Genomic DNA, 25,135 nt, shown 5'->3' on the forward strand with positions numbered 1-25,135 from the left:
TATACATTTATAGTGTCTCCGTCAATATAAAACTGCTACATGTACAAAGGTAAAATATAAGAAAACCTGCCATTCGGTTTGCATTGCACAGCAAAGACTACAAACGCTTAATTTTTGAAACATTAATACAAAAACAAAGACAAGTTCATTTCTAGCTCTTTGAACAAGGCAAGGTAACGGCTTGTTCTGTGGGCTAATATCATTACAATCACTTGTCTCTACATTTTCTAGCAATGATCGCAAATATTACAGTCATATATCGTGATGCTAAAATACACAACCCCATTTCTTAGCGTTTTAGCATATTGGAAAAAAAGTTCATTTGCTAAGTTTATCTATCTGGCTATGGCAAAGGATAAAATGTGCAGGATGGATGCAGCGCACAAAATGGCTTCCATTAATTTTTCTCCTAAAAAGAAAAAAAAAAAGTCTCGTTCGTCCACAAAACGAAATGTTTCTGGTACTGTGATATGATGCAGTGAAATATATTTAACATTTCATCTACGAGCAAATGTGGGTTGATGAACTGCAGTAAAGTGATGCGTCTTTTATCTGTGTGTAAACAATTTTGTATAAAGATATGTTTGAATTGATCTCATCAGATATTTTTCATCCCAATGCCACTACACCTGTAACTTTGTAATAATATAAACACATTTTCAAAATGGTTCTCTGACTCAGCAAGCGAGCATATTTCTGTAGTGATTTTGCATGTAACCAGCTGACGTTTCTGATTGTAAATCGATAACGCATTATAACTCTCTCGGCGTGCTAGCGTAGCGTAACTGCAACAGCAGAAAAGAGAAGAAACGTTTTCAGCGTAGTCCATTTTGTAGCGTACAGCAGAGTAAATCCATGTGCAGAATTCCCAAACAAAATGCAATATCCGTCCTGTGTTGTTCTCGCAACTTTGGTTTCCAACAGTGAGATTTGTACAACAAGACCATCGACTTTGCGCTTCTTAGTCTCTTCATGGAGTCAGGTTTCCCAGAAGGTCTGGGGTGAGGTACCCCATAGGCATGGTTGGCATCGCAGGGAGGTGTTTGTTTGGGCTGTGCGAACAGACCGTGGGCTGCGAGGGAGGAGGATTCAGGAGGAGGCTGTGCTGGGCGTCCACTTCCTGCACTACAGTATAGTCTGACACTGGTGGCAGTATGGGGACTGGAGGAGCTTCGGGAAGCAGGTACGGTGTTTGGGAATCGCTGGCGGACACCAGGTACTCTCCATTCCAGAGGTTCCCCTCAACAGCCAGGGTTGGGAATGATTGGTACCCCTGCTCAGGACCAGGGCTGGGCGGCACGTCAGCGGGAAGCTGCCTAGCCGTGTTCTCTGAGGTGTAGGCTCCGTCGGAAAGCAGCTGGAATTGTATCTTCTTCTCGTTTTCTTCCTCTTTCTTTTTCTCTGGAGAGCCGTTGAGCTGTCCAGGTGAGAGCACCACTCCTCCCGCTGGTGTGAAATCACTTACTTGGGCATAAAAGTCCATGTTAACCCAGCTGGGCACAGCAGGTTGTGTTTGAACGGGCGTCTCCACTACTTCTGATGTCTGCTGCACGCCGAGGTCAGGGATGGACGAGCTGCTTCTGGAAACCAGCGGGTGCTGCTCTCCCCGTCCAGAATGGCCAGGCAGAAGGGAAGCCATGTCCTCAGGATCTGGGATTTCTGGGTCGTAGCAGCTAGCACGACCCGAATCGTCGTCGCTTTTGAAATTAAGGACGCGAGAAGAGCCCGAACGGAACAGGCCCAGCAGGTGTTGCGTATCAGAGCCATCGTTCTTCTCTGCAGAGTCGTCAAGGTCCAGCTGGATGAACTCCACCCATGGGTCTTCATGATAGAAGTCCGGCTTGTACATATCTTGACTGCTCAGCAAAGAATTGAGCTGGTCAAGCTTTCCATTCTGTTTGTGAAGGAAAGAATATATAGTGTTATTAAACAGGACCTAGAAAAGTTCTGTATGCAAAATAATTAATAAAACCAGGGTTTCTCAAACTCGGTCCTGGAGGGCCACTGTCCTGCACAGTTTAGCTCCAACCCTGATCAAACACACCTGAGCAAGCTAATCAATGTCTTCAGGATCACTAGAAACTCACAGCTAGGTGTGTTTGATCAGGGTTGGAGCTAAACTGTGCAGGACAGTGGCCCTCCAGGACCGAGTTTGAGAAACCCTGAATAAAACAAATACACTCATTTTCAAAATCATTTGTATTATTGGATGCATCAAAAACAGCATTTCCATGTGGGCATCTGTGTGTTTGTTCTGGGGTGTTACTGTTTACTGCTTACAATGGACTCTAAAAATGGAGTATGAGGGTTGTTAAACTAGGTCCCAGTGCTTTCTGGAAGGAGAAAATTACAGGAAAATGGCCACAACATGTCAACAATTATGACCTTTTCAAAACAATCTCGCTCTGCAGCGATTCCTGCCATTTTTACAATGCCGCAATTTGAACAATTCTAATGAAAGACTTTGCATTATGTTCATATTCATGTATTCACCTCTCATTGTTTTGATGATAATTGCTGTAATGCATTTTATAATGTGCTACATGCAAGGCTTAATGCCTTTATCATTCACAAAAATTTGACTAAGAATATCTTCTTTTGTGTTCAGCAGAATAAAGAAATTCATACAGATTTGGAACAACTTGAGGGTGATTAAATTATGACAGTATTGTCCTTTTGGGTGAACTATCCCATTTTTCTTCCTATCATATTTATAAACAGAAAAGCACCAGGCATTACATTTTCCATTCTATCCATACTGTATTACACATGGTTATAATAAATAGCAGTTGCAAAACCAAAACATACATAATTTGTATGAAAAAGATTAACAAAATGATGAACATACATGAAGACTGAAATGCAAAATCTTATGTTTTATGCTAAATTACCTTTAGCAGCTCTGGGTCGATGCCTTTAATTTTAGGTGCAGGAATAGGTGGTAAAAATATTACCATTAACCTGTGGGAAAAAAATAGCAAAATGTTATAAATGCAAACCATTTTATGAATTTGTAATTGTGTACAGTCAAAGCAACATGAAACAAATTACATTCGGGTCATACTTCACCCCAAAATAAATGCTAAAAAATCTGAAGAAAAACAAATAATATATATGTATTTTATTTAAAACAATAATGAATTAATATTATTATTACTATTATATAAAAATATATTAGAATATGAAATAATACATTTAAAGTACATTTGCACAAAAAAAATTGTATATCACAGTGGTATTTGTTGTATTGAATTTTATTTCATTTTATTTATGCAGATTTTTACTTTTAAAATCTAAATGGTTAATTTAAAAAATATATATTTTGATTTGGGGATGAAATATGACCAATATGACTATATGACTATATATTTCTTTGTTAAATACACAAAGAATATAGGTGTTATAAACAAAATCTCTCACCTTTGCTGCTGGGAGAAGATGAGGAGGACAAGAAGAATCACCACTCCAATCACTCCAAAAATCAACACCAACATCTTCGGGAATGTTGATTCTGCGTAAAGAAAAATGGTCTTTCCTTACCCTGAAGCATTTTGCTTAAATGATTCATGATGGTTCGGCTGCACAGCTGGATTCACTTTCTGCAAAAAACAAGTTAAGCTCTTGATGTTGACTAACCTTTGCTTGGTATCTGTGCCACATGGACAATGATGCTGTTGCTGAATTCGCCGAAGTTTTCAAAGCCTGACATCTTGCAGCCCACACGGACTTCATACTCTTTGTCAGTGAGTAGACCGTAGATGGACTGCTGTGTGCCACTGTGCTGTGCGTCCAGCTGCAATAAAAGAGGATGAAAAAGTAAATAAGAAATCAAGGGATTGAGTTAAAAAAAAACTGCCATTTGTGAGCAATTAGATATGTGAGAATAATGTTCTCTCCAAGTCTGTCAATTTAATATCTGTCCATCTATCTATCTATCTATCTATCTATCTATCTATCTATCTATCTATCTATCTATCTATCTATCTATCTATCTATCTATCTATCTATCTATCTATCTATCTATCTATCTATCTATCTATCTATCTATCTATCTATCTATCTATCTATCTATCTATCTATCTATCTATCTATCTATCTATCCAGCCATGTTTTCTCCAAGCCAAGATTTGTAAAATGGCATTTTAGCACCGTATTTTAACCCACAAAGAGAATAACAGTCAAGAACTTCACTAAAAATACTCCTAAAGTTTATAACTGTGAAACACCCTTGGGGAAACTAAAATCTAAAGTACTTGTGCGTGTGACCTCAGCAGAAGACCTACAGAAATATAACAGTGAATTATTCCCCTCTGATGCATTCAGGCCTGGCAGCATACGGCAGCGATTTAACATGTGGCCGAATGTGGTTTTTCGTGCTTCTGCTCAGTCTGGGCAGGACCATCGGGTAGGCCGGGAGAACGTGGCTGTCAAGGAGTGTAAACCGAGAGAGAGGTTCTTAAAGATCCTGCCAGACGCAAAGATCTCCCAACTCGCCCCTGAATTACAGAGCACACAGGACTGGTGACCCTTTTAGAAAGAGTAGATGAATACTGGCTTATGTTGCGTCTCCAACACAAAATTGCATTTCTCAGAATACAATAAATAGGATGGTACAACCATTTTTCTCCACCGCAATGGCTGACAGTCCACCAAGAGAGAGGAATATCAAAACAGTTGGAGCAGAATGTTCTGTGATGGTCTGATGAACTCTGCCTTACTTTGCTAAATGGATTCTCTAAGTTTATGTTATTTCATGCCACAGCACTGCTGAATGCTTGATTCTGACTGGCAGATGTGAAATGTTAAAGGTTCATTTTAATATATTAATATGAAAAATATATTATTTAAACAGCATTTGTACAATTATGCATGCCATATCAATCATTTTAATTAGGAATACTACATAGTAGTATAAATACATATAAATATGTAATGTTAGTGCGTGTACATACACACATACAGACTAATGAGCACATATTTGAGACCCACGGCACATCTGAAGTGGTTCAATATTGAAAATAAATCAATTAAATTTCAAGAGAGCAAGAAGTACAGCAGCAAGTAAATAAACCTTTATGCAAATTTGCTAGCATTAAATGCAAAATGATAAGCCACCCCACATGTAGAAATTGTAATAAAAAAAGGGTTTGTGTCCGTACATATGTTTTGTAAAATGTTAAAGGGAGTCATGATTTACACACACACACATTTATGCACGCATATATTATAAAAGTTTTTATAAACAAAAACTTCATGTTACATGCGATTAATCACAATGAACTGATTTGACAGCACTAGTATAAATATAATTATACATTACCAGTCAAAAGTTTGGAATAATAAGGATTTTTAATGGTTTTGAAATAAGTCTCGTATGCTCACCAAGACTGAATTTATTTGATCAAAAATAAAGTAAAAACTGTAATATTGTGAAAAATTATTACAATATAAAATTACTATTTTCTATTGGAATATATATTAAAATATCATTTATACCTGTGATGGCAAAGCTGAATTTTCAGCATCATTACTCCAGTCTTCAGTGTCACACGATCCTTCATAAATCATTCTAATATGCTGATTAAGTGCAAAATTATTATCATTTATTACTTGTACTCAATTATTAGTAATGATTCTTGTTTTGGCTGCTATATTGTTGTGGAAACCATGATTTTCAGGATTATTTGATGAATAAAGTTCAAGAGGACAGCATTTATTTGAAAAAGAAATATTTTGTAACATTATAAACATTATAATTTACTGTCACTTTTGATCAATTTAACGCAGCCTCTCTGAATAAGAGTAGTATTATTTTTATTTACCCCAAACTTTTGAAGCCAAGAAAATGTTATTTAAAAAAAAACTTTTTTTCATAAATTGCTTTTAATATATATTGAATGCATGGCAATTTCAGCATCCGGGTATAGGCTGAAAATAAATGACGTATGTGACTATAAGTAGCATGTATGGCTGAGAATAAAACGAGTCTCTCCCACACACAATGTTATTACTTCAATAATTCCTTGTAAAAAAAAAAAATCATTGCAAACTATATGCAATATTTAATGTTTCTGGTGCTAGAGACATACCTTCTCCCACTGGGAGGTGTTCCTGACCCGGTACTGAACCTCGTATACCAGACTCATCCAGCCCATCTGCACATCTGCTGACGGAGGGGGAGCCCAGCGCACAAGGATGTCATAGTGCAATCCTGAGCGACTCACGTTCAGTAGAGTCCAGTTCAGCCCAATTGGTGGGTCAGGATGAACTAGGAAGTCACAAAACATTTAAGTCAGGCCTCAAACATAGATGTGTCAAAACCTTAATGAAGCACTTTCACAGATATTAACTTACCAATGTTCTCCACTGTAAAGCATTCCTCATCATAGGTTATGTTCAGAGGAACCGAGCGCAGACGAATGCAGTACGAGGTCCAGATGTGTGTGAAGGTCTTGTTGAAGTAGCATTCGTTTTCCACAGTACGTGTGTAGTCTGGACACTCCTGCCACTCACTTGAGAGGGCACTAAATATCAAATAATAATGAAAACATAACATTAGATGTATACGAATATTAGACATAAATTGTAAATTGCACTGCATGGATCTATCAGCAAATGTATGGTAGTTGACTTGAAATACTTACAAATGACATCATGAAAACAATTATTATGCATGCAGCTTTTATAAACTCATTAATTAAAACATATTTTACTTGCACAATTAATCATTCATTTGTTAAAACCGCAAGTAAAGTAAAAATGTACATATATATACATTGTCTGGTAGAAGACCCTGAGTGCTCCAGGCTCGGTGAGGTTCTGGAAGGTCCCAGCGCTCCACCAGCAACGAAAGGTCTCCTGCTCTCTGGAGCGGCAGCCCGTAAAATGAGGTCCTCCGTTGGGATCTGAAGCAGAAAGGGAAGATAAAACGAAAGTATAAATTTTCATTTTATTAAATCTTAATATTTTCTTTTTATTATATATGTACTGTATGCATGTTATGTTTTGGCACATTGTGAACTCTGTCCTCTGCAGCTGAGCTCCTCTGGTGCCAAGTTCACCAGCCGTCCTCTCCATCCTCTGCTTTTGCGCAGCCATAAATAAGACTTGGAGGATGCAATTGATTTTTCGCCCTCTATTTCGCCCTCTAACTGCAGTATAAATCAGCAGAGCTAGCATGTGGCACCAAATCCGCTAGGCATCAAGATTTTCTATGACACCGTGTTTTTATTTGATCCATTTCTAAATTGTACCTGTAAGAGTAAATCTAGCTTAAATGAATAGTGGCTTTGGGAATGGAGACGGCCGTTAAATATCTAGTTTACTCTGAAGAAACGTTTCTGCTGAGGATCCCCAGCCTAACCATTTTTCCCATTCTCCTTCGTCCAGCCCTCTTCTAGTGACAACAAGATATATTTCCCTCCATCCCACAGCTGCTGAGCAGGGCAAAACAGCCCTCACAGCGACGCTGGTTAGGACTGATCGTGTGGGGAAGGGATTTTCAGTGGCTTAAGTGAGTTCACGAACACACATCCACATACACACATAATGTAAACCTAAACCTTGCTTGTGAGGGTTTGCTGAATTACTAAAATAAGAAAAACATATTCTTGTGATTTTACAGTAAAAACAGAGATATTTGAAAACTACTTTATAACGCTAAATATGAATACTACAACTTGGCTATTATTTTTTAAATCACATTGTCCAAAACGGACAAAAAACAGGGATGCACAATATATTTGTACCGTTAAGGCCCCGATATACTCATAGCGAAGTTCTTTTCCGTTCTTCACTTAGGGGTAAAAGGAAGTTTGAAAAACGTGAGTAGCGATATACTGTTAAACATTAAACATCTGACACCGCCCACACTTCTGAGAGCGACATTTAGATGAATATGTAAAAATGTCCTGTGCGCTTTCCTCTCAATAACAAAATAAACACACAACAAAATTAGAGAAAATAGAAAGCATTTGTAATAAAGCATAAGAAAAGATAATAATCTGATAATAGCAACGCGGATATGTTTGCACAAGCTCTGCAATTCAGCACTCTATGTTTATTTATATAGGACTTTATACAATAAATTGCTTAAAAATCAAGCGGCTTTACCGTGTTGAACATCAGTGTCAGTGTCTCGCTTTGAATAATCATTAATAAAGACTAAAGCTTTAGTCTGAATCTTCTCAGTATCTATAACTCCCTCTCTCTACCTTTCTGACTCCCAAAACTCTGCTCCCTCCCCCTCAAAATTCCGGCATGTGCAATAAAAAAGCCTGCTATATGGAAGAGATTAGGTCTGAGATGAACAGATGATTTGTGGGCCACTGCGGAAAAGATGGGGACAGAACAGATAGGGACATAATCACTACTAAATTGTTCCTGGTCAATATTTGGTTTGGTGCTGCAAAGGGGGTAAAAATCAGCCCAGCGGTCTTTGAGCACACACAATTTGCTCTCTAAAAAACATTGCAAAAGCAGCTGTAAAAAGGCCAAATATTTTGATTTGGGAACAGTTTCAACTGTGTTAGATGTCAGAGTGGGAGACTTTTAATTGACAAATCAGGAAAAATCTTCAAATGTGCTTTGGCTATATTTTCTTTTGCTTTGCTACAATACAATCTCCCATCATATTCATAATAAGCAGAGCACGCAACCTCTTTCTGGGACGTTTCACCACAATCTCTTTTCTGACAATTATACAAACAGTGAGCTATGCCGTTTTTGAGTATATGCCGTTGGAACCGTGATCTCTAAGTCAGAGCTTTTGAGCCAAAGTACTTGCGCAAAAAGAACTCATCTATCATTCTGATGTGTTGGCAGTGTTGTGGAACACTAATCTGTGTATGTGGTTGTGCGGGCGTGAATATTTTGGACTGACCAATAAGTCCTACACAAGAGACATTACAAATCATTGATGAAATGCAATACTTGTTCCAGTATGAAATGTAGCAACTAAATAAAAAGGACATAAAATTCATTTTTTGTTCCAGTTAGAACTTTGATACTGATTTTGAAAGACAAGAAATAATTTGTGCGATTTGTGTTCAATTTTTTTCCACTCCTTTTATGTTACTCATGAATAATAAATGAACATGTGGCTTATGCACACACCTACTGTTTGGAAACGTAAATAAAGCTACAGCTTGTGTGGGTGAAGATTTCCCACGAATGAAAAACATGATGTTTACTCAGCTCCCCGCAAAGAGAGACCATCGGTAACTAGGATACCGGTTCAGACCGAAAGCCAGGACAAATGTTTTCCACTTCGGCGAACTGCAAACTTCTGAATAAATTGGCCACGTTTGCCAATTAAACTGTCTTGATGGATTGCAATCACTTGAAAAAGCACCTTTATCACTGGCTGTCCAGCAAATGTCTTGATTGGCTCAGGGTTATGAGCTTCTGAGCAGATGCTCCATCTTTTCCAACCCATTGGCTGCAAATTCAGTTTAATAGCAGAATCAGAAGAAAGTGCATACTTCAGCGAATCTAATCAACAGAAGAAAATAGCATGTGTCTGTTACACAGGAGTACTTATCACAGCACTTACATAACGTCTTGTGAGCTTCTGTGTGTATGCGGTTACAGCTGTGTGTCATTCAGTACCCATGTGAAATCCATTTGACAGTGAGCATCACTGTGCCTATACTGACACTGAAGGACACAGCATCTGAAGTGAGTACTAACAAGCTGTACTTCACAAAGCTATACATTTGTGGTCCTTTAATCTGAATCTGAATGGTACATTCATAACATGTCTTACCTTCAATTGTTTATCTTTTATTAGAGAAATGGCTAGTTATATAAAAAACATTCTAAAAACTGAATTTCTATACTGCGATTGTCTTGCCTTAAATACAAATTCCTTACAGATCGAAGGACAATTTTTAATCCCATTTCTTATGATTGTTTTTATGAACATTTCAAACTTAGAACCATAGAGAAAACATTTATATAATTCACAAATTACAACATAAGATGATAAACAAACATATAATATAAACTTTATACTTATACATAATATATATATATATATATATATACACACACACATACATACATGTATATGTATATATAAATATAAGTGGTGTCAAATCTATTAAATGCAATTAATCACATCTAATATAAAAGTTTATATTTTTTGTAATATATGTGTGAATATATTTTATATTTATATGCATATTTGAACATATATATATATTTGCATATATTTACATATATTGCATATATAGATATACACACATATATATATATATATATATATATATACACAGTCAAACACCAGATATAATTTTTGATATTTTCTTACTAGTGGGTGCAGTACACTATTTTGCTATCCTCACTTACATAATTAACCATAAAGTAAACTGTGACATACTATACCCACAATTTCTTCATACAGTGGACTACCAGTAAAATGTATAAAAATTTGGGACCAAAAATTATTCAGACACTTTGACCTGACCATGTTTTGCTTATGTGTTTTTCTTTAATTGCTAATGCGACCTTTTCACACCACAGACTGAACAAAATTAAACATTGCTTGGTAATAAAAAATGTTATCAAAATGATTCCAGTTCGAATGGATACGAGGAAGCGACAAAAATTGAAAACATGTAATAAATATTTCCTTGAAAGTTCTTGGGTGTATGGTGATGGATTTAAATCCAGGTAACATTATTAAAATATGTGATACTTCAAGTAGCATTCTCTGCCCAGAGTGCCCTTCAAAGGCGCTAAAAATGCCGTTTGTTATTTTTACGTGTATGTTTAGTGTGAGGAGGTCACTTGGACACCTCAAGCAATGTAGAAATATCACAAGGTAGGTAAATAAAAAACCCAGCCTCTGTGAGAAAAACAGCATGAGAACATGATATTCCATTAGCATATGAATGTGTTAACAGACAGGGATTCCATGTCTTTATTATGGCAAAACCGAACATTATGTTTATCACAAGAAGATCAGAACCATAATGAGCTTCATTGCCATGTACCATCCACAGAAAGCTTGTTGTTTTTTATTTATTAGACATAATTGTTTCTGGAAGCATTCTGACCAATATGCTTTACAACATAATTAGAATTAGAATAGATTCATTTAAATGAAATGTTGTGATTGTATAATTTATTACGTCAATGGGCTGTTAATGGGTAAGAGCTACACAGATTGCTCATCATTTCAAACACAATTAGGTTAAAAGCTTAACTTTGTTTGCTTTAGGTATTCAATTTAAATTTTTGAGTTGAAGTAAAGGGTGAAGTAAAAACAAGCCAATGTTTTCATTTTGCTGTTGTTACCAGAAACACTTAAAAAATATGTTTTTGACTTATCTGACCTAAGCAACGACGGGGTCAACTTGGTCAATAAACAAGCCAAGTAATGAGCACAAAATATCACACATATTATGTTATGATATTACATAATTTTCATTCTCTCTGCCCCTCAAACTAATTACCAATCACACACACACACACACACACACACACACACACACACACACACACACACACACACACACACACACACACACACACACACACACACACACACACACACACACACACACACACACACACAGACCAATGAGCACATATTTGAAAAGCCTGTGACCCACGGCATAACCACATCTGAAGTGGTTCAATATTTAAAATGAACAATTAAAATAAATCAATTAAATTTCAAGAGAGCAAGAAGTACAGCAGCAAGTAAATAACCTTTATTCAAATTTGCTAGCATTAAAAATGAAAAATGATAAGCCACCCACATGTACAAATTGTAAAAAAGGGTTTGTGTCCGTACTTATGTCTTGTAAAATGTTAAAGGGAGTCATGATTTCCCTGTCTGTACAATCCGATGGGGCCAGACTTTTCCTCGGAAACTATGCAAAGAAAGTGCTTTCCAAATTATGCCTGATTAAAGTCCCACGGGAAGAAAGTCTCAGAAAGATCTATTCCTTAAGGGTTATCTGGGTTGACCATTTCAGTGCTCTAAAGCTACAGACACAGACAGTGTTTTTTTCCCCCAGGTAAATCATAATAAACTGTTATACACAGCCTACAGTACTTAATAATCCATTCATCATCTGTGGTGAAAAGAAATAAAATCCTAATACTATAATTTTCTGTTTATAACAGATTGTAATACTACAAGCTTACAGATATTTCAAGTTTGTTTTGTTCTGGCAAATATATATGAATAATTTTAAAGGAGAATCAGATATTAGTTTATACCCTCAAATATCAATTAAGTGATTTTGGCTGTGGAACCCTTCAAATTGCACCTATACACAAGAAAAAAAGGTTGAGGGACAGTCAGACATTCTGAAAACACTTTTGTGTTCACAAGCCAAATGTGCAGTAGGTGTTTCCAGCACTGTGTTCAGCATAAGAATATGTGTCAGCGGCTGGGTCAGACTACCATCGGTCTAACAGACCAGAACATAAAAATACTCACTGACAGTCCAGCACGTGCACCACCTGCTGCTCTTTGTCCTTTAAAAACGCATTATGTTGAATGGGGGCATTGAGGACGGACAGGGGTGGTGGAGAAGAGAGAGAGAGAGAGAGAGAGAGAGAGAGAGAGAGAGAGAGAGAGAGAGAGAGAGAGAGAGAGAGAGAGAGAGAGACGATCCTATGTTAGAGACACACTTCTGATAAAGCAAAAGTTCACCCAAAATTAAAATGTTTATTATTTATGCACTGATAGGTACACTTGTCCCATGTTGTCATTTAACAATATTATAGATAGATAGATAGATAGATAGATAGATAGATAGATAGATAGATAGATAGATAGATAGATAGATAGATAGATAGATAGATAGATAGATAGATAGATAGATAGATAGATCTATTTATCGAATTATTAATTTATTTAGCTATTATTGTGTGGTCACATTTAAACATTCTTGAGGATAAACAAAAAGGTCGAAGGCAGCAGACACTTCCAACAGAATGTAAACTGGTGTTAAAAATAACTGCAAACACACACACACACACACACACACACACACACACACACACACACACACACACACACACACACACACACACCGTACAGAAAGGGGGATGAGAAACTCAATACGTTGCAAGTGTTCACTTAACCTCCAGTGCCTAGATGTATAGTGGAAAGTACTAGTAGAAACCACATTATATAGAATATAATGGAGGATTTAAGGGATGAAATCCACCACAGGAAAAGGAGTCAATGTCCGATAATGATGTTTCTTTCGCCATTTGCTTACATGCAAATGATCGTTATTCCAAATGTAGTGCAAAGCTACATAAACAAACAGCAGCCTTCAATTGCCCTGTGTAAGCCCATCATTAGCTGACCCTCTCTTTGATGATCAGTGAACACAAATCCAGACCGCAAGCTGAATTACAGCAGATTTATGTCAAGTGGATCTGCGATAATGACCGTAATCCTCCCTAATACTGTAATAATGAGGACATTACTTGAGTTAATCAACCAAATCATTTCTTTATTGGGATTTAAATGAATAAATTAAGTACAGCGTCACACAGTCACATACTTTGACCGGAGATTCTCTCATTAAAGCTCTTGTTAAATTGCTTACTGTTTTTTGCTTGCATTTTTTCTGTCCCTCAAAATCTAATCTATCAACCAAACATTTAACATTTTTCTCTCCTAATTCTGCAAACCAATATGCTGAATGTGCAGGCGAGTTTACCACAGAAGGTTTAAATATGCAATAGGAATTGGTTTATGGCCACACGCTCCTTGTGGAAAAAGTTGTATGTGAACGGCCCTGTGGTCCTGCTGTCCATCTTGGGTTTTCTGCGCAAAAAGAGCCAACTACTGCCTTATGTAATGGCAAACTTTGCTGTCCTCTGCTGTTCTTCTTTCTCCTCATGTTTCAAAGCGAGCAAACCCAGCTCTCTCCCTGACTTCACCCCGCTGCCTAGCGTAAATAAACTACAGTCCAAAAAGGGCTCCGCCTGCATCTGAAACTCCCTGAGTCACAGCAGTAGACTTTCATGTTGCTCAGCGCTCACAGCGGACCCTGTGTCGTGCGAGGGTTATGGCAGACAGCACGGTGCAGGGAAAATTAAGGAATCAACACGGCAACATAATCACTAGGCCTTTAAACGCAAAACTGCATGCTCAACAGAAAACACTGCTCCAGTGGTAGACTGGCTTGCTTCCTTAGTGAACATATTGTTAGTAGAGGAAAAATAGACTGACTTCCAAGATTCTACTCGTGCTTCTGAATGTTTCCTGTGTATGCACACATTGCTCTGACGTCTTCGGCACTTCTGGTAGTTTAATTATTTGTTTATTTAGAGGACAATCCCCTTAAAACAACCTGGTCTTGGTCAAGGACACAATGATTATTCATCTGGTTTGTGCTAAGACCCAAGTTTCTTGGGACTGCAGTAAATAGCTTAAAGTCCAACTGAAATCAAAATTGACCATATTTACTTTGCTAGCGCGTATTACTAGTCTTGAGGTGAAAAATTAATCCGTGCAAGTTAATACACAGAAAACAATTGTTTGCCGTCGTAATCTTTAATCAAAGTCTGAAAAGTTACTTCCGGTCTGGAATGGCGTTCCTTCTCTGATGACGTAGGTTTGACGGCTTGGTTTGGGAAACGCTTAACCACTCCCCTCAAACCGTTAGTCTGTAATGAGCAGAGATGGAGAGGAGGAGCGCTAGAGTAAAACCCTGCCCTCTGTTCAATATTCCGTTTCACTGGGAAATACGTCATAACACTGGAGAAAAGTCGTTTGCAACTTCCGGTTCACGCGGACTTTAACCATCATGCACTTATTGTGAAATCTAATGGGGTCATTGGTTTTTCAACATAAATTGTGTAAATAGATTAATGGTGAGGTAAATGATAAAGTGATTTATTTATTATTGTGTTGTATTGTTTGCATCATCAATGGTTAACAACCATTCAAATGTAAGAAATGTATAATGCTTTAACTTAACAATAAGGCAATAAAAGTAAGAAAAAACTAATTTGCAGTCATAGCAGAGTTTTATGGGTGGCTGTGTAGCAAATCCAATAAAGACGAGATGCGTGATGCAGAATGAATAAAGATATTTTTAATAAACACCAAGATATCAATTTAAGAGGTGTTAGTGAGGCCGACAGGGTGCTCACCCTGTGGTCTGTGTGGGTCCTAACACCCCAGTACAGTGATGGGGACACTATACTGTCAAAAGAGCACCGTCCTTTGGATGAGACGTTAAACCGAGGTCCTGACTCTCTGTGGTCACAAAAAATCCCATTCGAAGGAGTAGGGGTGTAACACCTAGCCTGACTACGTCAGACTTCGTACTTCCGCTCAATTTCATTTCGCTTCTGTACTCAGTCTGAGACAGCATAATAGCTTTCCGTTTTCCTCCGGCCTGAAAACAGCCGGCCAATCAACGAACAGAGGGCGGGCTGAGAGCCGTGACGTAGACGCTGATTGTACCGTGGATGCATAGATTTACTTCACATAATCTGCAAAAGTCGTTCACAGCCATCTTCACTCCGGTATTTCGCTCGATGGTTTTTGTTTTCGCATCATACATGTGTTTACAGTGGAAGTTAGATGCGGCTGAGCATGCGCATAACACACGCCATAACCAAACGTTATGTGATTGGCTTACGGGTAACCAATGATTTTAAACTTCAGGCAAGCGACCCCCCGCGAGAGAGAAAACACTTCTCTATTATGCCATTCCAGACTCTGTCTATGAAGCAAAGCGAAGTAGCAGAGTTTGGTATTACCAGGCTATGTAACCCCGGCATCCTGGCCAAATTTGTCCAGTGGCCTCTGTCCATCAAAAAGCTCTTTATTATACAATCATTTTATGGTAATATATTTATAATTTATAATTGTGTTGTTAAATTGAGCTTAAAGGTTTCCACTGTAATTAGCAAAGAACATATATCTGTGTTAAACAGGAATACACCGTAATAATGTTAATCTCATCCTGGGCACAGTATGCAATACCTGCTCTTCCTCTCTCATCTCCATCACCTTCTCTTTTTCTTCTTCTCTCAGTCTCCTTATCTTGACCTGTATATCTTCCATTCCCAAAGCTGAGCTTTGATTGATACAGTCTTTGCAAACTGATTATTTCTGTTGGTCATTTAAAACTTCTATTGTAAAACAGCTGTTTAGTTTAGCTACTAACATCTTATCGCACTTTATGACCGTTAACTGAAGCGTGAAGCGTTGTGCTGGAATTCACGCTCACAACTTCTGTGAACATAAAGCCCGCCTACTTTGATTTGATTGGTCTTTTCAAACACTTTGACATTGACAAGCGGTTTTAGCAGTCAGTTATCATGGCGATGTGCATTATCCTTACAGCACCAAAGTAGATATAATTATTTCACAACCTTCATTATATGCATTTCGAAAAATTACTGAGGTCCAGACCTCAGGGACCTCACTGGTGTGTACGGCCCTCATTGGGGATATCAAATTTACAAACAATCATCTGGTATTTCAAGCACAACAAATCTACATGTTGTTATTAGTCGAAATTAGCAGTATATATAATTTCAGTATATAGAAAGGAGTACTATCATGAACTCCCCTCCGCTCGGTGCAGAGTAGATCCACGCACATCTGATTTATTGGAGACACATCAGCATCCACGGATGACTTTGACAGCACAGGCCAATAAGACGTGTTCACGTCTTTGAATTTCCAACCGAAGCTCAAGAGTCATGCTTGCCAGAACTCCCTCACAAAAAAGTCCACAAATATGGCCCCTGTCCGAAGCCATAACTCGTGACGATTACTGCTGTTCTCAATCAAACCGCAGCCTGTCCTCAGAACACCTCTGAAGAGACCTTAGTCAGGGCAGACAGCATGGAAATGGAGATGCAGATGCAGTCCATTCAATAGGTTTTAGTCCCCAGGATTTTTTTTTTCTTCAAAAATAGATTTTAAATGACATTTGAATGATCAACACCCAGATACACAATGGCACCACCCATTGAACAGACTTGCTTGTGAAAAATACCCTGGACAACAGAAGCATAACTAAAACATTTGACTGAACGTGCAATGCTGTAGGATGTGTAAAAACTCCAGTTATCAGCTTAGACAACACACTCTTATGGAAATATTATACAATCATGCAATCTGCTTATGCCCCACTGAGGATTAGGTTTAGGAATGGACCTTCATGCTTATTTTTTTATTCATTTTTTTTAAACCTTGTGAATTCACCAACAAGTCACAGAAAGCAATTTTAGTTATTTAGTTTTTGTCGTGAGACCAGGTTGGTTCAGACAGGCCAGATTTCATAAGGCAACATGGCATAATAAATAAATAAAAACTATTTGCACATAGTCAAGATGAAAATTAACATCTTTTATGTCATAATTATTTCTAGTACATCTTTGCTAAAACATCTTGCTAATGCATTAATAGCCCTATCATCAGTTTAAAATGTTATAAAAATGAAAGGAACGATAATTGGACTCCCCATCTCACTTTTCATGCGCTCCAAAGCTCAGGTGATAAGGCAATATTTTTGTCCATAGTAGTTAAATAATAATGTAATAAACATTAAAAGAGAATATTTTCAAACAGAAAACCAAGAAAAACGAACTTTAATCCAAGTGCTAAAGTCTGTGCTCCAACTTGTGTGCAGTGACTGGGTCATTAACCCAAGTCATTCACTGCATCTGTGAAAGCCTATTACACAAATATTATTCACCATAACATATCACTGTCTCAATGATAAGCTATGTGCAGTGTTGACATCCCAATTGATTCATCATCCCATAAGCGCCACTGTATCCTGTCCCTGGACTTTGGATGACCACAGTCAATGTGTTTACTTTCAAACAAAACCTATTTATTGAAGGATTGTTTGACTAGACCAAAGTAAAATGTTCTGTGTGCTCAAAGGTGAATAATCTTGACACAAGCCCAATGGTTTTCCTATAATGACTTGGCACAGACATCTACAGTTTAAAGGCCCACTGAAGTGCCTTGAAATGTGCAGCGCTTTTCAATGTGGTGACGTAATTTCCACTGAAACATGAAGGCGGGGCGGGACATATCGAGCAGCTCCTCCCCCCTTTTAAAATAGCCAATAGCGTTTCACTTCTATCACAGCTCGGCCACAGCCGTTGAGCTCGGCAAAGCCGCATTTGACAGCTTATGACAGCCAGGGTCTAATAGATTCCCCCTTTAGATTTAATATGAAACTGTTGCTAAAGCAAAACAGTGATCATAATCAGCTGAGGATGTATAGTTTGAAAAGTGTAGTTTGTGTAGATGTGTGGTTTTAAAATTTATGTTAGTGCATGCATGGCACCGGTGTTATCTCTTCCACTCGTCAGTGCTGTTTCTAGTGTTCTAGTTTCCAATCGTTTCCTATCCCCTATATAGTGCACTACGTGCCATTCACCATGTAAAAAATAGCAATAGTGTGAACAATTGACCGATTTCAGCCACAGCTTCAGGGGCGGGGCGGGGTGGGATTGCAGGGGCGGGATGCTTCAGATTCTAGAGAGCATTTTACTGGACAGAAAATCAGAAGTGCAGAGTGATGTCATCAAAAATGTTGATCCATATTTGCGGAAGTGAGAGTCTAAGTTTTGAATACTTATATCTTCCAAATGAGAATGTTGTCATTGTATCGGAGCATACTATCTCATAGATAACCTTAAGGCTAAAATATTCATACTAAAAGCCAAAATAATTTGAATTTGTTTTCATGGGATTTCAATTTGAATTTAATATCGCATTAAAATTATGATATTAAATGTATTATTTATTAATTATTATGAATTATTTGTTGTTAATTGTATAATTTAATGAATGATTTCTTACATTTTTAATTTACAACAAAATAAAGCAAATAAACAAATAACGCAAATTAACAATCCATGAAGCAATTTTGCAAATGCTGCAGTAAGCACAGCTGAAAAAGCAGCCAAAGACATTCATCTGATGCATATTTACATAAGCTAACATTTAAAAAATAGTGTAGACTGAATCATCCTACTTTGTATAGACTGACCAACTTGATTGCAAATCAGACTACTGTGTTAAAGTGAAATAAATCACACATGTTTTTGACGTGGTTGTGAAGTACCTGGAGCGAACACCTCGGATCCTCGTGCGGACACCAGTCCGTTTCCACAAAGCAAGCCCAGGTACAGCAGACTGAGAGAGAGAGAGTAAGCCATAGCTTCTGCTTTCTCCCTGTGCGGTAACAGAAGAAAAGAAAAATCATTATTAGTGGTGCTCCCGGATGACACCCCTCTGACAAATACTTAGCTGAAACCCCTAGAGAGCCCCGGGGCCATCTCCTCAGCATCTCCAATTCATTTCCCTACTCCTTCACGCCAAAGCACACTAGCGGTTACCGCCATTAATACTTAGCAGGTCTGTGTGAAACCCTATATGAGGAAACCAGACAATTAACAACCAGACGCAACCTCTGCAACACCCAGCACTTCCAGCCATACGTGGGTTTATCATTATCTGTGGGTTACATGGGGTCTTTTAAGCATGCAGGCTGTGCGGGGGATGTTTTCACAAGCTAATACTCCACATTTACTGTGTTAAACTAGGATTTCCATTATCAAATTATGCTAGGGCGACAGAAAACCTTTCAAAAAGTCAAACGTTCATGCTATCTCTGCTAAAGGTCCTGGTGAAACAGTATCATATGAAATGAAGCATAAAGAATTTAAACCAGCTTCAACTTATATTATTGTTAGATGTGTGACAGAAATACTGTTGACAAGTTGCCATCATTCATTTTGGGATTTATGTATGTGGGGGCGCTTCATGATTTGTACCTTGTTGATTCTGTCAATGTTCCTTCGCCCTCACCACGTTTGGCACTTATTACAATATCATTCCATAAAAGAGATAAAGGTTTGTCTGAAATGGTGATGACATTGTGATATAGTGAGAAATTACTGTCACAAGCATATAGGGGGAACAGGTTGTATCCAGTTAGCCCAAGAGTTAGGCTAAAAATAAGTACACTATATTTGTTTGGTCACCACAAAAAATCATAGAGAGGTCAGTGGCCCTTTGAGACTGATGATTCTGATCTTAAAAGTCCAACTAAACATTATGTAAACAGCCTGATAAAAATAGAGAAAACACTGATGTGGTTTAAATGTGTCAAATAAATTATATTAAATAAAATCAATTGGACAATTAATAAATACAATTGGCCAACAAATGTTGTTTAGACTTGCCGCGTCCTGATGTTTCTGAATCCGATCTGATTAACGATGAGTTCTGCCCTAAAACTTGGCTTCAGAGCTATTTTTATTATGCACTTGGCAGTGGATTGTTGAAAACAGCAACGGGCAAAAATTTCCAAATGTGGAAAAATACACAGTCAGCAAATAACTGGCTTTGTTGCATTTGACCTGTAGCTTCACCCCATCTCATCATCTAACAATGCTAGAATAACAACATGCAGGTTTCAGAACCCGGTCTCTTTTTATTTTGATACTTGTATTGTAAAATACTTCTGTATTTTGTATTCTCATTCACAAAGCTGAGTAAAATAAAAGCTAGTTAAACTCATTGAAAAGGGCTTAAGATATATTAAAGCCAAATATTATACAAAATTATGTATATGTGCTTTGGTCACATGTCTGGTGCATACAGACTCAACAAACTAGTCTCAGAAACACTTGATCCTCTCTATCCTACTCAGAGACACGGCCCCATATAGTAATGAGGCCCCATTTCTCTTTTCAATGCTATCATACAGTGAAATGTGTAAAAAGAACTACACACCCAGATTGACAGCTGGTCCAATGCTTATTAGCTGGTCTATGTGACTATAACATTTAGCTAGCTATTATTATGTCTAATTATTGATAAAAAAAAAAATGGACAATTCTCATTTTTTATGGAATATTGCAGTGTTTATTATAAATGATTCTGCAATATTCCATAAAAAAATGAGAATTGTCCATTTTGATTAAATGGCGACTTTAAGGGATTAGTTTGCCCAAAAAAGTAATACATTTTCCATGTTGTTTCTAACCCATACTGTATTGTGAAATTTCATTACAATTTTAAATAACATGTAAAATAATCATGTGATTGAAAAGCTGAATTTTTCAGCATCATTACTCCAGCCTTCAGTGTCACATGATCCTTCAGAAATCATTCTAATATGCTGATTTGATGCTCAAGAAAATCATATTTATTATTATTATCCGTGTTAAAAACAGTTGTGTTGTTTAGTATTTTTGAGGAAACAGTGATACATTTCTTTCAGGATTCTTTGATGAATAGAAAGCTAAAAAAAACAGCATTTATTTGAAATAGAAATCTTTAGTAACATTATTAAGGTCTTTACTGTCACTTTTGATCAATGTAATTTAACAGTATTAGTTTCTTTAAAAAACCTTACTGAATCTAAACTATTATATTATATTATATTATATTATATTATATTATATTATATTATATTATATTATATTATATTATATTCAGGGCTGGGCGATATATCGCATGACATTGTTAGGCGCATCTCGTCAGTAAAGCCGGTTCCTTGATTAGTAGTAAATCGCCATCACCTGCTTTCAGATGGAGCGGCATTCACTAGGCTACAAAGAGCCATAGTTAACTGACAAGCTGAGCCATATCGCATTAATTATCGCAGGCGATACGTCCGCGATAATTAATGCGATATGGCTCAGCTTGTCTCGCATTTCCGCCATGTGGAGTGTTTGGATTTACTGGGAGGGCCGGTAGGATCCGACCCCATGAGGGAATTAAAGGGGCACAGATCTGCACAGAGGGCCTGATTGTCTGGATAGCCATGAGAGGGTGGAGGGTGGAACCTCCCTTGAATCTGATTGGCTAAAGGAATTTCCCGCTTCTTGAGTGCTTCACAGATTGCTCCAGCACTGCATGCATATTAGGCAATGCTTCTCACCATTTAACCTCCAAAATATCTCTGCTGTTGATAACATGACCCATCTTGGACAACATTTACATTTTTGTCATTTGAGGGCCATGTCTTTGAAACAAATGTTACTGTAATGTTTCTCTTTTAAATCCGTCATTATATATATTTATATATAGGCCTATATATAATACATATATACATATGGACAGCGCTGCACAGTAGGTTGTGCAAATAAACAGGTCTGTTTTGCATCAGTCGGAATGTGCGGTTGAGTGGATGACAGCCCACAGTTTGTTTCCGATTTATTTGCTGCTTGAAGCATTCAGGGCAAAACTTATATATATAAGAATTTTTTGCTATCAGTGTAGGTTTCAACCAGTCCTTAACATTCACCGTCTGTCAGAATTTTAATGATTGGCTGCTACAACCTTAATAAACGGATCTGGTTCTGGGTTGCATTTCTGCTAAAAATGGATGACCTTTTGAGCCGAAGAAAGGTCAGAAATCACAATTTTCACATCTTTACAATTCTGGGCACATTTGCAAACACAAAACTTCTGAACACTGACTGTTGCTAAGAGTAGAGTATCATTCCTGTTTGGCCAAAATCCAAGACTGAATTAATAACATCCAAAATTAGCACTGCCATGTAGAGTTTACCGTTTCAAACCTGTTGATCTCTGTACTACATAATAAACTGTCCAGAATCACTGAGTCATACTCTTGTTATGATGGTACACTCCAAACAGGAAGTAACACTAAATCTGTGTGTGGTGATGTGCTCGGTCGTAAAATTGCTCTTAATGGTACCTATTTAGCAACTTTATATCAGCAATCATACAGTCAAGCAGAGATTTAATCTATGTACACTGAGACTAAAACCACTGTACCCTTTTCCAGTTCTTATGAGCTCAAACCTGCTGTCAGCATGATGTAAAACAAACACGTGGACATCACCTTTAGCAAACTGTGCTATAACTAATGGATTGATGATATCAATCCATTACTACGAGTGTTGTTACGCAATCATACTATATACATACACCATATTATCCAAGTCACTTTTTCAAATAAAAGTAGCACACATTACTTTTCCATTTATGTACTTTGTTTAGTTGCAAATAAAAATACAAAAACTGCCTTCCCATGTTGGGAGAAATCTGGATATGTTTAAGGATATGTTTTTTCCCATCAAAAACGTTTCATTTGGGTTGTGTTTGTATATATTTGTTTGGAGATTCCCACCAATGTGTTTCTTATGGAAACTTGTTTTCGCATAAACAATACATAAACATGCACCTACATAAACAATTTGCAGTTGGTTTTTATGACTGCAAGTCATCCTCTTCAAATGCTATTGAAGTTAGAAACGTGTACCAATGTCGTACAGTCTGTAACTTTAGAGATGGTCCCTAAACGTGCGAATATCCAGTGTCAAGCCAACTTTATGCCAGTAGGGGAGAGCGGGGCACGACCAAACACATTTTGGTTTTGGCTCAATTATTTAAAAAATAATTAAGTTAGATTCATCTTTTTTTTTTTACACAACACAAGCAACATACACATCTCTGCTACAAATTAACACTTACATTTTTTTTTTCTAGGACCTACCATTTTCGTACAGTTGCACTGAAAGTGACAGAAGTGCAAATGTTACAACTTACCCCATATGCAGGCTTAATTGTAACAGACAGAGGGGTTAGTTGTAACACTTGTGTGTAACACACATAATGCAGTACTATTTTATCTGTATAGTTTGATATTGTTTGTGCATCTGTATAGATAGATATCCATACATCCATCCTTTTTCTAATCATCCTTCTATTATGGATCAATATCATGGATAGAGATATGAAAGGGCTGCACAGTTTTGCAATAAATAAATAAAATCATCAAATATTGTAATTGCTATTGAATTATAGTTGTGTGTAGCAGCTGCATGCAAAATTATAATTATTAATTACAGTAATAATAATAAAAACAAGCTCAAAATCAAATTTTAAAGCGTTTATTGCATTTAAAACAGGCTTTTTAATAAATAAACAAGTGATCAATGCATAGTAAACAAATGTGAAAAAAATCATACTTTGACATTTAAATTCCAACATTGTTTGTGAAAGTCCAACAAAGTTAAATGTGGCAAAATAAATATATAAATAAATACTCAAACCTGAAAAGTTGTGTGGCTCCGTTTTCATTTCATTATCGTTGTACACTTGACGGTTTAGTTGTAACACTGTGCTACAACTAACCCCGATGTGTAAAAAAATATTTTAAGCCTAGCTAACAGTTGCTGATATGTTTCAAAAAGGTGCTATGTTTTAGCCAACAAGATATAAAGTTAGATTTGGTGACGTTACACACCCAACTCAGAAACCGGAAAAAACGTTTGATGAAAAAATTTTACTTGCATGGTGTCAAAACACTCTTTGTCCAGAATCTTCACGAAATCTTATCAAAACTTTCCACAAATCCGCGGGAGACCATCTTCTGGCAGCGAGAGAAAAAGAGCGGAAACACAACCTGCTTGACCCTGACTAACTATGTAAAAGGTCCGTGTTACATTTAACCCCGTTTTAGGTTGTGCCCCGTGCTCCCCTATTTCACTGGGAATTCACGCGTGAAACTTTGTGCGTTACGTTCATATTCTGATTCCGCTTGCCTGTTCCTATATCTAGTATAGCCTAAATCCCCAATAAGGTGCGAGTTTGGTCTTTTATATCACTGTAGTCCATTAAGTGTTAAAGGGTTAGTTCACCCAAAAATGAAAATTCTGTCAGTAATTACTCACCCTCATGTTGTTCCAACCCCGTAAGACTTTCGTTCATCTTCGGAACACAAATTAAGATATTTTTGATGAAATCTGAGTGCTGGATTACTCCTCCACAGGCTTATGGACACTATAACTTGCTGGCCCAGAAAATGTATTAAAGACATTTTTTGCGTAGTGTTTTTGTGCAGCGCGTCTGTGTTGCACGTCACCACGTAGGCTCACTATTGGGCGACGCTGGTCATGTGTGATACGTGGTGACGTGCAACACAGACGCGCTACGCAAAAACACTACGTGAAAAGACTCGAGGCCCAGGGAGAAGGAAATGAAAAGCGGAATAAAGTCGTTATTTTTGTTTGTTTTTGCGCACAAAAAGTATTCTCGTCGCTTTATAAACTTAAGATTGAGCCACTGGAGTCACTTGGACTATATTAACAATGTCTTTAATACATTTTCTGGGCCAGCAAG

The 25,135-nt window shown here is 37.4% G+C and overlaps 1 protein-coding gene across 1 annotated transcript in view; it reads right to left on the reverse strand.

The window, feature by feature from the left end:
- Nucleotides 1–25,135, reverse strand: part of ghra (growth hormone receptor a) — a 39,390-nt gene continuing 14,255 nt past the window's right edge. The window contains exons 2-9 of the mRNA XM_081349282.1: nt 19,095–19,204; nt 6,776–6,905; nt 6,355–6,524; nt 6,090–6,268; nt 3,637–3,793; nt 3,421–3,511; nt 2,892–2,961; nt 1–1,894 (exon numbers count right to left, since the gene is read on the reverse strand). Of these exons, the coding sequence (XP_081205408.1) occupies nt 971–1,894; nt 2,892–2,961; nt 3,421–3,511; nt 3,637–3,793; nt 6,090–6,268; nt 6,355–6,524; nt 6,776–6,905; nt 19,095–19,188 (1,815 nt within the window). The 5' untranslated portion in view covers nt 19,189–19,204 and the 3' untranslated portion in view covers nt 1–970. The remainder of the gene's footprint in view (nt 1,895–2,891; nt 2,962–3,420; nt 3,512–3,636; nt 3,794–6,089; nt 6,269–6,354; nt 6,525–6,775; nt 6,906–19,094; nt 19,205–25,135) is intronic.

This window comes from Scardinius erythrophthalmus, assembly GCF_964197995.2.
Source record: "Scardinius erythrophthalmus genome assembly, chromosome: 20".
Lineage (NCBI taxonomy): Eukaryota > Metazoa > Chordata > Actinopteri > Cypriniformes > Leuciscidae > Scardinius > Scardinius erythrophthalmus.